This window comes from Belonocnema kinseyi, chromosome 8, assembly GCF_010883055.1.
Source record: "Belonocnema kinseyi isolate 2016_QV_RU_SX_M_011 chromosome 8, B_treatae_v1, whole genome shotgun sequence".
Taxonomy (NCBI): Eukaryota; Metazoa; Arthropoda; class Insecta; order Hymenoptera; family Cynipidae; genus Belonocnema; species Belonocnema kinseyi.
Window position 1 is genome coordinate 72,557,696 of NC_046664.1, and position 14,231 is coordinate 72,571,926.

The 14,231-nt window shown below is 27.9% G+C and overlaps 2 protein-coding genes across 10 annotated transcripts in view; one reads left to right on the forward strand and one right to left on the reverse strand.

Moving 5' to 3' along the window:
- Positions 1-14,231, forward strand: part of LOC117177833 — a 355,079-nt gene that overhangs the window by 4,310 nt on the left and 336,538 nt on the right. Inside the window, exon 2 of one of the 9 annotated variants that reach the window (XM_033368804.1) lies at positions 12,888-12,905. The exons of 5 other annotated variants lie outside the window; for them this stretch is intronic. The gene's annotated coding sequence lies outside the window, so the exon portion shown is untranslated. Of the gene's footprint in view, positions 1-3,385; positions 3,512-4,224; positions 4,539-12,887; positions 12,906-14,231 lie in introns of those variants that run through there. 3 more of the 9 variants (XM_033368801.1, XM_033368797.1, XM_033368796.1) reach the window with 3 other exon arrangements.
- LOC117178539 (vegetative cell wall protein gp1-like) lies at positions 3,389-7,915 on the reverse strand. Its single transcript, XM_033369967.1, has 3 exons — positions 7,821-7,915; positions 7,566-7,745; positions 3,389-3,956 (listed from the first exon to the last, which is right to left on the reverse strand). The coding sequence occupies exons 1-3, from the start codon at positions 7,913-7,915 to the stop codon at positions 3,389-3,391; spliced, it is 843 nt and encodes a 280-aa protein (XP_033225858.1).

The window sequence follows — 14,231 nt, forward strand, 5'->3', positions numbered from 1 at the left end:
TTTTAAATTGTTTTAAATATATAAAGTAAAAATTAGTTGAATGCTTACATTCTTTCAGAATTTGATTTGAGCAAGAATTCAAGTAGTCAAAACCTTTTAGCAAATAAATAGTTATTCGAAAAGTAACTAAATGATACAAATTAATATATGAATTCGAAAAGATTTTTAGGCGATATGCATGAAAAATCGAAGAAAAAAAATGCAATACATTTTTGGAACACCCAAGTGTATAAGAAATGTTTAATTCCGAAAATATTGATGAAATCAAAAAAATTATTTTAGTATTGTTTATAACAGTAGTTAGCAATAAATAAACTGTAAATGAATGAATAGTTGATATTGCAATTAAATTGTGTACGTGTGTACTTATGTGATATTGTAATTAGTACTTTGAAAAGAAGTTCCTACAACATTGTAATTATTAGTAATTAAATGACTTTACGATTTTATTGTTTCTTATTCATTTTTGCTGTGGCATTGTCGAGAAAATATAGCATTTTTTATGACTTCCTGGAAATAAGAGCTGCAATCATTTTCATTAAAGGCACTTCTAATCTGGACTATATTTCCAATGATAAGTCATCAGATAATTGCAGTCTAACACTGTCAATGATAATCTACTTGGAATATGATTAATGATAGCTGTCAATGCCACTATCGCTGTGACAATTAGGATAAAATCAGCCTGTCGTCATATTGGGAAACGTAGTCTATGCAATCTTTGCATTGTAAATTAACTAGATAAAAAAAAATATCACTATGATTGCTATGAAAATTAAAGAAATTTAAATAAGCCTAAAATCAAATTTAAAATCAGATTTAACGACCAATAACCAAGTTAATCTGCAGAATTCCTGAAAATAAAATGAAGAATTCAACGAACAAATTTGGACAACCCCCATAAAATGTTCCGATCGAAATTTGAAAAAGACAAAAATGTTCCTAAGAATAAAAAAAAAATTATTTTTTTTGTGCAGAAAAATAAAAAAGAGAGAAGAAAAATGAAAAGGGAGCCAACTTTCTCTTTTTTATTTTTATTAATATCAAATCACATTAAAAAACTGTTGTAGAAAACAAGAAAAGAATCACCAACGTCTCGGCACTCACACAGCATCCTTATAAGGAAAAAAATAATTAAAAATTAAAAAAAAATTAAATTCATATAAAATCATTGCTTTGTTGCTTTCTCGTTTTTATCTTTCCTCTTTTTCATTTACGTTTAAAAAAATTAGTTTACTTTTCTTTTTTAGGAATTTTTTTTGTGTTCAATTTCAATAGGAATATTTTAGTTTGGTTGTCCAAATTTGGTCGTTGAATTTTTTATTTCATTTTCAGAAATTTTGCACGTTAATATGATTGCAATTTTAAGTTGTGCAGTTCAATCGCTTTAAAAGAAATAGAGTGGCAATGAATTCAAAATGTTCACTTTGGAAACTTATAAGATTTTAAAGAATTCAATTTTGTATACCTAATATTTGCATGATTTTATTTTGAGGGCAATTTTTTCCCAGAATAATTTATAAAGGGGCTTCATAAATTGTGAAGTTATTTGAAAACATTCATTTGAAAATACTTGTACGAAATTTTTCAATTAATTTACGATCTTTAGTTTTAAGATTTGAAAGATGTGATTTTTTAATATTAAAAGCTATAAATGTGACATTGTACCATTTTTTACGGATTTAAATTCAAACAATTTTAATTTTTAGCGTTCTAAGTTTTGAAATAGTAGAATATTTTTTGCAAAATTGATTAACTTTCTATTTTAAATGCGTAGTGTAGTTGAGAATTCATCAGTTGAATTTTGTGTAAAATTTGTTTGTTGAAAATTTAACAATTAAAAAAAATTTTCAATGAAATAAATGCATTTTCTACAAAATATTTAAATTGTCGACTAAGAAAGAATACATTTTTAGTCAGTAACGTAAAAGCTTACTTTAAGTATCAAAAATTAATTTTCACTAAAAAATAATGAATATTTTCAACAGAATACATGAATTTTAGAACAAATATATAGTTGAATTTTATACTTAGGTTAAAAATATTAATTGTTAAAAACAGTGTTATTGTGTTATTTCAAAACTTATTTTTCATGAACTAAAAATTGATCAAGAAGTTGGAATAGCTTAATTGTTAGTTAAAAAAATGAATTTAGAATGTTTAGTTATAAAAGGCTTCTTCTTTATTAAAAAAATATTAGTTTCCAATTATTAGTTTCATTTTGATGTACAATTTCAAAGATTCAAAATTTATCTTATTTTCTTATATTATTATTTCAAAGCAAAAATTACAAGCAGAAAATTTAATTACTTTTTTTCTATTAACTTTTAACTACAGTTACAGAAAAAATGGGAAGAATAATATAAATTTTCTTTTACCTAAATAGAATTAAAGTTTACGAACAGTTTGGAACACTAAATTAATTAAGGACGACGCTAAACTTACAATTTAGTTATGCTTACAATTCTTAGTGGCGTTTTCTAATTGGTGCAGTCAAATTAGCCCAAAAAATTACGCGCACACATATCTGTGTGTTCAAATATTTGAATGGAAGCCCTTTTAAAGCTCTAAAAAGCCTGTGTCTGATTGTCGCTTCAAAGTTTTGTTATTAAAAAAAAGTAATATTGCAATATTTTCTCAACATGTTTGCTTGGTTGTTACTTTCCATTAAGAGATAGGTAAAAAGCGTATCGTTTCTTAAAGCATAACATAATCTTTAAAATGAGCCCTTAGCGAATATCCTAGGAAAAATATTTTAGGAGATATGAATTTATTAATTAAAATGGTGTGTAATTTTTTTAAAGAAAATAGTGAAATTCTTGAATAAAAAGAAAATTTTCAATTCGAATTATGAAGGTTAATTTTCTATCCAAAAATACTTTCAGTCAAAAACAGAACAGTTAAAGTTTCAATTAAAGAAAATTAATTTTCAACCAATAATGAAATGAACTTTTAAGAGAATATGAAAATTGTCAATCATTTCAAACAGCCAGATAAATCTTAACCAAAAAATTAATTTTCAAGATAGTATTTTAAACTTTGTAACAAAAAAAATAACAACTTTAAAACAATGGAAAAAAACTAGAAACCTTGGAAAAGGGGAAAAAAGGTGAAACGGTTCGAAAAATTTTTTAACTTTTCAAAAATTTATTATCAAGAAACATAATAAGCACCTTGTTATATTGTTAGTACAGTTTTTGGACGGCCCCTAATTTTTAAAGTTAATCTGCCGTGTAAATTAATATTGCTATGATATAAATATTCTAGCATGACAAAAAAATGGTTAAAAAATAAAATAAAAAGTATTCAAATGCTAGTATCAAGTAGCTTTAACTCCCCATTTATTGTTCGATTGACGGTTATATAAAATTACCTTTTTGTTTAGTATTCAAACAGGATGGGAAGGAGTGGGAGTAAGAGGATAACGAGTTGGATGAGCAGAAGCAGTAGAAGTAAGAGTATAAGTAGGAGTAGGAGTAGGGGTAGGAGTATGAGTAGGAGTAGGAGTAGGAATAGGATGAGGAGGGAAATGGTCTGGAGGGGGACAAGGAGTAGCAGGGGCAGAATGAACAGAAGTAGAAGGAGGTGGAAGAGCAGGACGAGGAGCAGAAGTAGGAAGAGTAGGAGGAGGAGTAAGAGTGGAGGGAGGAGGGCGATGAGAAGGATGAGAAGAAGGAGTATCAGGAGGAGCAGCTGAAGCAGGAGTGTGAGAAGAAGTAGGAGTGTGAGAAGGAGGAACTAGAGTTGGAGGAATAGGAATATGAGTGGAAGGAGGAGGATAAGCAGAAGTATGGGGAGGAGGAGGAGCAGGAGTATGAGTGGAAGGAGGAGGATAAGCAGAAGTATGGGGAGGAAGATGAGCAGGACGAGGAGCTGGAGCAAGAGGAGAAACAGGAGAAGCAGTAATATAATGAGGAGGAGTAGGAGTAGAAGGAGTAGAAGGAAGAGAAACTGGACTAGGAGGACCACAAGTAAAGGAGGAGTAGTAGTGGAAGGAGGAGGATGTGGTGGAGGAGGATGAGGATGAGGAGGAAGAGAAGAAGTAGCGGGAGCAGAAGGAGTTTTAACGTCACATGACATTGTAAATAAGGGGGGGGGTAACCAAATATAACAAACTGTCACAAGAAGGGGGCGGGAGCAAACTCGGTAAAAATAGCATCACTTAACATGGAAGCCCCCGGACTATGTAATAAAACTTTAAAAACATTATATCGATTTTCACAGGAGAATTTCGTAATGCGTGGGAATTTTCTGAAGAGCTCGATGACCTCACAGGTTCGTTCAGTAATAACGTTCGAGAGAAACGACACTATAAATCCTTACAGTCGTTTCTGAAAGGCGTTCGTCCCACTGGAATTTCTGGTTCTGACTGGCCCAGCACATTTGTCTCTAGGATTCCAGCTTCGTAATTCAAAACGCTTTTTCTCTGTGAATGCTTCAAATAATTTTAGAAAAAGTAAAACATTAATCTCCTTTAATTTTTTGATCTGTATCATATGTTTGAGACTAAAGGATTTAAAAAAAATAATTTTAGTTATTTTTAAGATCTTCCAAATGCTTGAAATTTTTACGCATTTTAGTACTCGAAAAAATTGTTTAAAATAAATAATTTACATAAATAATTGTAACAAAGAAAATAATTGAAAATTAATAAACATTGTTATAGGCAGTTCCTGAGAAACAGTATTGAAGTAAGAGGTTTTTCTTAGATTTTAATGTCCCTTAATTTCCTGCACAGAGATTCCCAATGATGATATACCACTTACAATACTTTGTAAAATATACAAATATAAATTCTTATAAACGATTATGGAAAAAGCTTGAAACTCAAGCTATTTAATGGAAAAAAATTTCTTTGACGTGAGATTGCCAATATTTTAATTTTTTTATTTTAATTGTTTATAACCATTTACATTATTAAAAGTTACAAAAAATTATGATATATTTATATATATTCTTTTTAGAAACATTTGTAAAAATTCCGACGATCAGCTTTAATTATATTACAAAAAAATTAAAATTTTCTAACAAAAATTGTGCAGAACAATGTTTATTGTTAATTTTTAAAATATTTTCGTTACTAGAAGAAATTCGTAAAATAATCTGAATATAATAATATAATAATAATAATAATAATAATAATAATAACAATAATAATAATGATAATAATATAATAATAATAATCTGAACCAGTCCAAAAATTCGAAAAAAAATGTTTACGAAGAAGAGACAAAATTTCAAATTTTTTAATGAAAATGGTAATATTTCACCCAATTATTATTAAATATATTAATTTTAGAAATTTTTTCATTAGTTGATGTAATAAAGGGAAGTCGAAGTTTGAAGAACACAAATTTCAACACTTTGCGACAAAAATGGTTAATAACAATAGTTATAGTTGATCGTTTATTTATTTTTGTGAATAAATAGGATTCGTACCTTAACACGAAGCAGTTTCAGCAAAAACAAAATTTTCTACTGAAAATAATGCTATTCTCTAATTTTTTATTAAAATTTTTTATAACAATGGAATGGATCAATAAGACAATTATTTCTATGGTGTGAAAACCAAATTATGAATATTATTGTAATTCCGTGAAAAAACATGAGCCAATAAATAGTGAAACAATTTTATTTTTCGGAATAAATGATAGATTTCATAAACTTTTATAGATATTTGTTTCGCTTAACATACTTTCCAATTATTAAAACAATTCCTAGTAGTACAACAATTGCTTTTTTTACAAAATTTGAAAAGTGAGTACTCACCTTAAGTAACAAGCAATCAACTAATGCAAAGAGTAACATCTTTTATACTTAAAACAGATTACAAATTATTCTTTGAAATCTCTTAAGCCATATCCGCTATTATAAAGGATTTTATTATTTTAAAACATGATATAATTTTAAAAAATTATTTGTTTAAACAATATTTATTGGAAGTTTATGTAAAGTTTTTAAAGACCGAATAATATAAGACATATTATTGCAAGGGATTCGAAAAAACTAGAATTCTCTAGAATCTTTATAGAAAAAGACAGATTTGTTTGATTATAATTGGTTTTAACAATTTTCAAACTGTCTTAAATGAAAAATATTAGTTTTAACACATAATAACTGTATCAGTTCTCCTAAAAATATAAACTTTTCAGGATTTTTATAGCGCAAAAGAAATCATTTAAAGACATTCAAAATTGTGACTTTAATTTTAAAATATCTTAAACAGTCAAATATTACTAACTATATTCATTAATTCTGTCATTACCAAATGAAAATCAAAAATATCTTCGCTTTTATGTATTATTTCATATCTAACTATTCACAATTTACTGATAAAAAGAGTTTTTTTAACAATTATGAATTGTTTGAACAATTAGAAATTAATTCCAAAATACTTAAAAAGTTACTTATTACCGAATAATGATAATTTATACCTAAAATGTTTAAAAAAGTTCGTCTTTGACAGGAATGCCCGGAGCACTGACTAATATTTAAAGTTAAAAAAAATTTGGAATTTCTTTTTTTGGAAAATTCTCCGTGAGCAGTTATTGATGCGTAAAAATAATTTAGTAAAAAATGTCACTCGTTTCATATTTTGAGTTCAAATTTTGTGAATAGACAATTGGAGAAGAGAAAGTTTTGAGCATTTGCAAAACCTTTTTTTGATCAGACAGTACTTTCGATTCGTTCTTTTAATTTGGAAATTCAATTTTTTCAAGAAAAAAATGTACTATTAGTAAAAAAATTCGGACAAATTCTCGAAATATAATGTTCTTTCTAGCAAACAGTAATATAAAAGTAGAAATTCGAAAGGAACTTTCTGGCTTAGTTTATAATATCTTTTTTCATGCGGAAAAAAAACCTTTTTTTTAATGAGATAAATGTACACTTTTTTGGTAAAAGTTGAATATGTCGAAACTGAAATTTCTTCAAAAACGAAAGAAATATGTCATTAATTTTATTTTGTTTGAATTTCTTTTCTTGATTTCTTAAACATTGCAAAATCGCAAAACAATAAGAAATCAAAATGTCCATAAATTCCTAAATCCTTAAAAATGTTGTTTTTCAACAAAGCGTTTAAATTTTATTCAAAATGTATCTATTTTACATAATAAAAAAAACATGACTTTTGTAAGTTTTCGAAAATTTCTCAATTTAACAGAAATTTTTCTTTTGGATTTTTAAATGAATTGTAAACATTGTCTAACAATTTTATTTGAAGTATGAATTTTAAATCCAAAGAACCAACAGCAGAACTTTTTTCGATTGAAAACATATTTTGTAGGTGAAAGTTTGGTCCTCGCGGGAAAATTTTATGGGGTGAAAACATTAATAAAAAAAGTTTGGTAAACGAACTGTCCTAGTTATATATTTTCAAAATTCAAAAACGATAACTAGTTCCTTCTAAAAATTAACTTACATATTTCTGGTATAGACAATGGTCAATATTAATCACAAGTGGGGCTTTTCTAAAAAATCCAGAATTTCTGAATAAATTTAACAGGCGCGACAGACGGGAGCGGTTGTTTATTTTTGAAATTAAATTGAATTGCCCCATAACTTGCCGGTCTATTAGCCCGGGGGACCAGGCTAGTTTGCTCGTAAATCTCTGGAGTATCGGAGTGGGTGGTGGCGCGGCCGATGGTAGTGGTGGCAGTGGTCCGGGGGGAGTGTGAGGATTCGATTCGGCCGACAATGCGTCCGGAAGCTCCCAGGAAATACATGGGCGTGGTGCTGAGATAAATCTACTCTTGCATTTGCATACTTACCTCTCGAGCTCAAAAGCTTCGAACCCCTCACTACCACCCCACCCCACTCACAACCTGTCGTCGGCCCTCTTTGACCACATCAACTCCCCGTCATCACATGCATGTGGGTTAACCATCGCGACTCCTGATTGACTACCATCCTTCATTTTCTCATCTCTATTTAACCGTAAAACAGCTTCTGCGTGTTTTTACGTGAAAAAGAACCATAAAGTGGTATTTTTTCCCTTCTTTTAATGTTTTCTTCCTTTCGATTATTATTTTGAATCAAATAAAATAAAAGGGCAATATCAATTCCTTTCCTTCACCGCTCTTTTTCTCTACCATCTCCTCTTATTGCTTACTTTAAGCTTTCCGTTCCCTTTCCTACCTCTTTCGACTCTCACCCTGGAACAATTCACATTATCGTTTCCCTTAGCGCTTCAACCCCTCCTTCACCCTTCCTCTTGCTCCACCACTCTTATCATGCTTTTTCCCTCACCTTACAATAAAACTATCAAACTTCTCTCCAACCTTTTCCTATTCGACTGGCCACTCATCTATCCACTTAGCTTTACCACTTTGCTCTTTATTCTTATCATTCTTCTTATTTATTCTCTTTGTCTCTCGTAGATCTCATGAAGCCTACTATCTGACTAGTTAGCTTAACCATCCTTTTACTGCTTCATCTCGTCTTGCCTAATTTTTAATGCTCCTTCTCACTTAAATTTCTTCTTCTCTCACCTAGTAACTTTAACTCTTTTAAATCTTCTTTTTATTCTTTTTATTTTAAATCCTCTTTTAAATTTGCCTAACCACTTACCTACTCACTTAGCTTTACGACTTCGATCTTTACTCTCAACACTCTTTACTCTCACCACTATTTTTATTCAGTATCTCTCTCACCTCTCAAAACTCCTACCACTTTAGTACTTATCTTAATCTTCTTCTTATTATTGAATCTCCTCTTGAGTCGTTTGTACTCTCCTTCTCCCTCTTATTTGTTCTTCTCTCACCAATTCACCTGAACTTCTCTCCTTAACTATTCAACTCCCTTCCAGCCCCTTTCAATTCAACTGGCCACTCAACTATTCCCTTAACTTCACCACTTCGCTCTTTACTCTTAACACCCTTCTTATTCACTCTCTCTCCTACTTCTTATGACTCCTACTATTCTGAAACTTACCTCACCCTTTCTCTTATTGCTTCATACCCTTTCGTCTCATTTTGCACTCTCACTCTTCTACTTCTTACGACTCCCAGCATTTTACTAATTATTTTACTGTTTGTTTACTGTCACAACAACCCCTCCTATACCATTTCCCATCGTTTTTTTTCTTCTCCTTATCACTTAACACTCCAACTCTCCCCCTTTTCTATATCCCTAGTCACTCACCTACTCCTTTCACTTTGCAAACCTGCCATTACTTTTTCACATCCCCTCCATTGCCCTAATGCTGGAAAATCATTCCCTGGCAATCCCATTTTTTCTAGGCATTTTAAGACTTTTCCATAATAATGTTTGCTGCAGTCCTAGTAAATATTTAAATTCGTAAAAATATTACTATTCATATGCAAAATTTAATAAATGTTTTTTTTTCATTTTTAAAAGTAAATTTTTCTAAGTATAGAAAATGTTCCAATAGAACGGATTTCTAGAAATTCAAATTAAAATATTGAATAAAATATAAATTATTTAAATAAAATAAAAAAGGGAAATGTATACTTTAAAATAAATTTATGTGTGTAATATTATTCAATTCAATTATAAGGGCTTTGAATTCCTAAATTTTTGAGAAAAAATATTACATTTTTAACAAGAACAAATAAACTTTCAACAAAATAGTAGATTTTTTAACGAAAAAAGATATAAAGTTTCATTAAAAAATAGAGAAGTTACATTTTAATTTGAACAGCATTTTTCGCCCCCCCCCCCATTTTTTAAAAACAAAATATTATATTTTAAACAAAGTGATAAATTTTTTACTAAAAGGATGAATCTTTAATTAAAATACTTGACTTTTTAATCAAAAAAATTAATTTTCTGCTAAAAAGATCAATTTTCAAGGAACTAGTTTCATTTTCATCTAAAAAAGATCCATTTTCGACTAAGAAGTTTAATTTTCAACAGATAAAGAATACAATTTTGAAACAACAATAGTGAAGTTACATTTTTAGTTTAAGAAATTGATTTTAATCAACAACAAAGAAGAAACGAATTTTTAACAAAATAGTTCAATTTTCAACCAAAATGATGAGGTTTCAATTAAAATGACGTATTTATAACTGAAGTGTTTTAATTTTTAAACAAAATAGTGAATTTTCATCTGAGGTGAAAAATCTTAATCTGAAAAAGTTGAGTTTTTATACAAAAATATGAATTTTTAACCAGTTGAATTTAACTGAAAAGTACGAATTTTTAACTAAATAGATGATTTTTCAACCATAAAAGATAGATTTTCAAGATGAAAAGTCAAATTGTCTAGAGATCAGTTGACGGTAAAAAGCAACAAGATTAATTCGTTAGGAAAAGTTTGAATTAAAAAAAAAACTTTCATCGAGCAATGGAAAAGTTAAATTTTAATTTGGAATCTTAATATTCAACAAAAAAAAAAGAATTTTGAACAAAATAGTGAAATTTTGAACCAAAAGTGATGAGTTTTCAAATAAAATATTGTTTCTTTAATTGGAAATGATCAACTTTTAATCAAAAAAATATGAATTTTTGAACAAAATGATGAACCCTTAACTGAAATAGTTAAATTTTAAAATAAAAAGGTTAAATCACCAGTAAAAATCTGAATTTAAAAAATGAGTTTTTATTTTAAATGAAATTGTTGCATTTCTAACCAAAAAATTGAATTCTGAACGGAAAATATGAGAGTTGGTATTTCAACCAGAAAATATTTTTATTTGAGTTCAAAATCCGTAGAATTCAACCAAAAAACGAGGAGATGTCATCAAAAAGTGAATTTCAACTAAAAAGCATTTTTCTGTCAATAAAAAAAATATGTTTCAAAAAAATTTGTAATTTTACAAATAAAGAGATTAATTGTAAACGAAGAAAAATGAAATGTTAATAAAATACATGGTTTTTCAAACAAATATCTGAATTTTTATTATAAGGAAGCTAAATTTTAAAATAAAAGTAGAATAATCTAATTTTCAGATAAAAAAATTAATTTCCAACTGAATGAAAAATTTTTAGTGAGTCTACAAACTTCAAATAGTTGAATACAGCAATATCTGGATACTTTTACAAATAAATAAACATTTTTATTTAATTTTATATCACAGTTTAAATCAAATTTAAGCCCTCTCTATAAGAAAATTCCCTGAGTTTAAAAGAAGTTCCTTGACATTTCCAGGTTTTTCCAGGTAAATATATTTTTTTTCAAAATGTGTGCACTTAAATCAAGCCCAGAAAACACGTTTTTTGTTGGTTTCAAAAGAATTCTCGATGAAAAAATTTCCTTTTGTAATTTAAAATTTTGTATTATTGTTTGCTCTTCAAAACTGTATATCCCCATAATTTTTGAACCAATTGGAAATTTTTAAAGATTTTTTCAAAATTGGACTTTCTAAATAAAAAAAAAGCACAGACGACATTAACTGTTTTCAAAAATTATTTTTCAAAACTTTTTTTTGATGTCAAATAAGATAGAATATTTTCAGGTTCTATATATTTTCCCCGAATGTTCTGGTGCTCATAAATATTCACATAGAATTTTAAACCAATATAGCAAATAATTTATTCGTTATGAGTTTTAGCCTGGAGCAAAGAACCCCTAAAAATGAAAAAAAATAGGAAAATGAGTTTAGCGAGGGCCATGAAATTGAAGAGGAATAATTGCCATAAATAATCCCAATTATTAATTGAGTTTAAAGCAAGATCAAATGCGGAATATTCTTATTTTTTATTTTACATTTTTATCAAAAATTCTGTTAGATAAGACTTTTTATGCAATTTTATTGTAGCAATTTATTGTCATGATTTAATAGAATGCTGAAAATCATTTTTATAACAAAATTTCAACTTCACCAATAAAATTTTGATTAAATATTAGAAATATACCAATATAATTCGTATTAAAGCTAGCTTTAACAAGATAAGCAGAATGCGGGATTTTAGGTACCAGCTAAAAACAAATAAATGTATGCATGACTTGTATTGATTTCGAAAAAAAAAATTAACTAATAATATAGTTATATTGTAAGTAATAATTTTATTATGAGACAAAATGGATTATGTATTAAACAGTATTAATATCTATTAGCAATAAACATTAACCAATAATACATAATATTACAAAGTGAATAAATAATAAAAAATGTATAATTCAAAATCATAACCAAAACCGCCTTTTTTTTATCTCTGCAGACCTCTGTTGGAAACCAAAATCACCTTTTCAGTCCCTTTGACTTAATGATTTTCCTGAAAACCTATTATCAAAAAATTACCTCTAAAATAAAAATTAATATAAAATTTGGAAATTAATAAGGATTTTGAGATTGAAAATTAATTATTTTAATTTCTGCTAAAAAACTGCAATAAAAAAAATATATTGGTTATGGCCAATTCTGCCCCAGCTACCTGGTTATGGTTCCCCCACTACGCGGCTTCCCCTCCCTTAACTGAGCTGCTGCCGTCGAACCTGGTCAGACTGGCAGCTTCATTTTATTAGTTCAATATTTTACTTGGGGAAATTCCGAAAGCTAAAATTAGGCCAGATTTCAAAACTGTTTATATAACATCATAAATTTAGTGTATTCTTCAAACAATCACATTTTTTAACCAATCACATTGCATAAGAAAAATTCACAAATCAAAATTAAATGTACAAAAGTTATATATAGTGGGAAATATTTTGTATAATCTGAATTTTTTTTCTTTTAATTACAAAAAACAAGAATTATTAAGACAAAATTCTAAGCAATGTGATTGGTTGATTTAAATTAAATAAACTGCGAAATTTTCCATAAAATTTTCAGTGAACTTGAACATTTATTCTTTAATTTCCACCTTTTCAAGTCAAGTAACATATCGTTGGAATCGTGAACATCTGCAGACTTTAAATATAATATCAGTAAATTACCAATCGCTGTGTTAAAAAAAATATTCCCTATTTTGGTCCCTATTAGGTACAAAGGACTCCCACTGACCAGTCTATGCGGCAGAATTTCGTCTGAGGATGGGGAAGCCGTTTAGTGGGGGAACAGTACGCAGGTAGCTGGGGCAGAATTATTATCTACCCAAATATATAACGATATTTATATTTACATAAACAATAAATACAAAACAATCATATATGATTAAGCGCAGTTTTGATTGAATAATAATCCAAATAAATATTTAAGAATGAATTATTTTAATCACGAAAATTATTATTGTAGTTTATTGCAGTATGTTTTTTCAAGAATTGGATTCCATTTTGAATTATCGTGATTCTTGAAGTTTTTACTAATAATTCTGTTTTACATGTGTAATCCTCAATGATATTTATGAGTGAATTCTCAGAAATATAACAGTGTCCGTAAATTATAATTTTATTTCACAATTTAATTTTTTCAACACTTTTTTTATTAGTCTGCAGCTTTGGTCTAATTAAATAATTTTTGTTAACTTTCATATTGAGAAATATCACTTAAATCTAAGCCCGAAAAATTAATCTGTCTTTTAAAACAATACATCATATTTTTGAATATATTATCATTATCAAATAATAATATATAAATAATAATATCAATAATAATAATAACACGAGTACTATAAAGTTAATTTTATTAATGGAAAGGTATATTATATAATTTAATATTAACTTTAAAAAAATTATTATCACTTTAAATGAAAAGATTTTTCTTTATGGGGCTTTACATTTTCCAATGATGTTTGTACATACCAACACGATGGTCACATTCTATTTTGAGATAGAAAATAATCCATTGTATGAGTCATACGCACCTGAAACACAAAATAAATGTTCAACTTAGTTCTTAGTACAATAATGTTTTTTCAATTTAAGTTCCAACCTAAACTTACATAATGATACAATATTAATTTTTAACCAAGTATAATCTCATTTTTTAAATTTTTAGGGAATCTATTAAAATTTGGTTTAAAATTCCCTAACAATTTCAGATTTTGCCCAGGTGTAATCTTTCTAAATATGGAAAATAATCGTAAAATTAAGAACAATTAGGAATGAGTGTATAAGCATGCTATTTAATTACAATCAGGTTTTTGAACAAGTTTTTAGAAACATCGAATTGTAGAAAATGGTACTTTTCACAGGTATATTATTTAAGAATATTCCTTAGTTCGTGAATGTAATTTTATAAAAGGAGAAGAAATTTCTTAATGGTAAACGCTTTCAGGAATATAAATGGTTATTATTTTGGGTGAAGTTCGGAAAAGCGTTTACCTCCGATTGATTTGAAACTCCATGAACCTATGTATGTTGACGTGCTGATCACGAATATGATAGT

Excerpts from the sequence above, each read along its gene's own strand:
- LOC117178539 (XM_033369967.1), bottom strand. The coding sequence starts at position 7,915 with ATGAAGGATGGTAGTCAATCAGGAGTCGCGATGGTTAACCCACATGCA. Across the intron at positions 7,746-7,820 it reads AAGAGGGCCGACGACAGGTT|ATTTATCTCAGCACCACGCC; the intron begins GTGAGTGGGGTG and ends ATGCAAGAGTAG. Across the intron at positions 3,957-7,565 it reads TCCCCCGGGCTAATAGACCG|TCCAGTTTCTCTTCCTTCTA; the intron begins GCAAGTTATGGG and ends TGGTCCTCCTAG.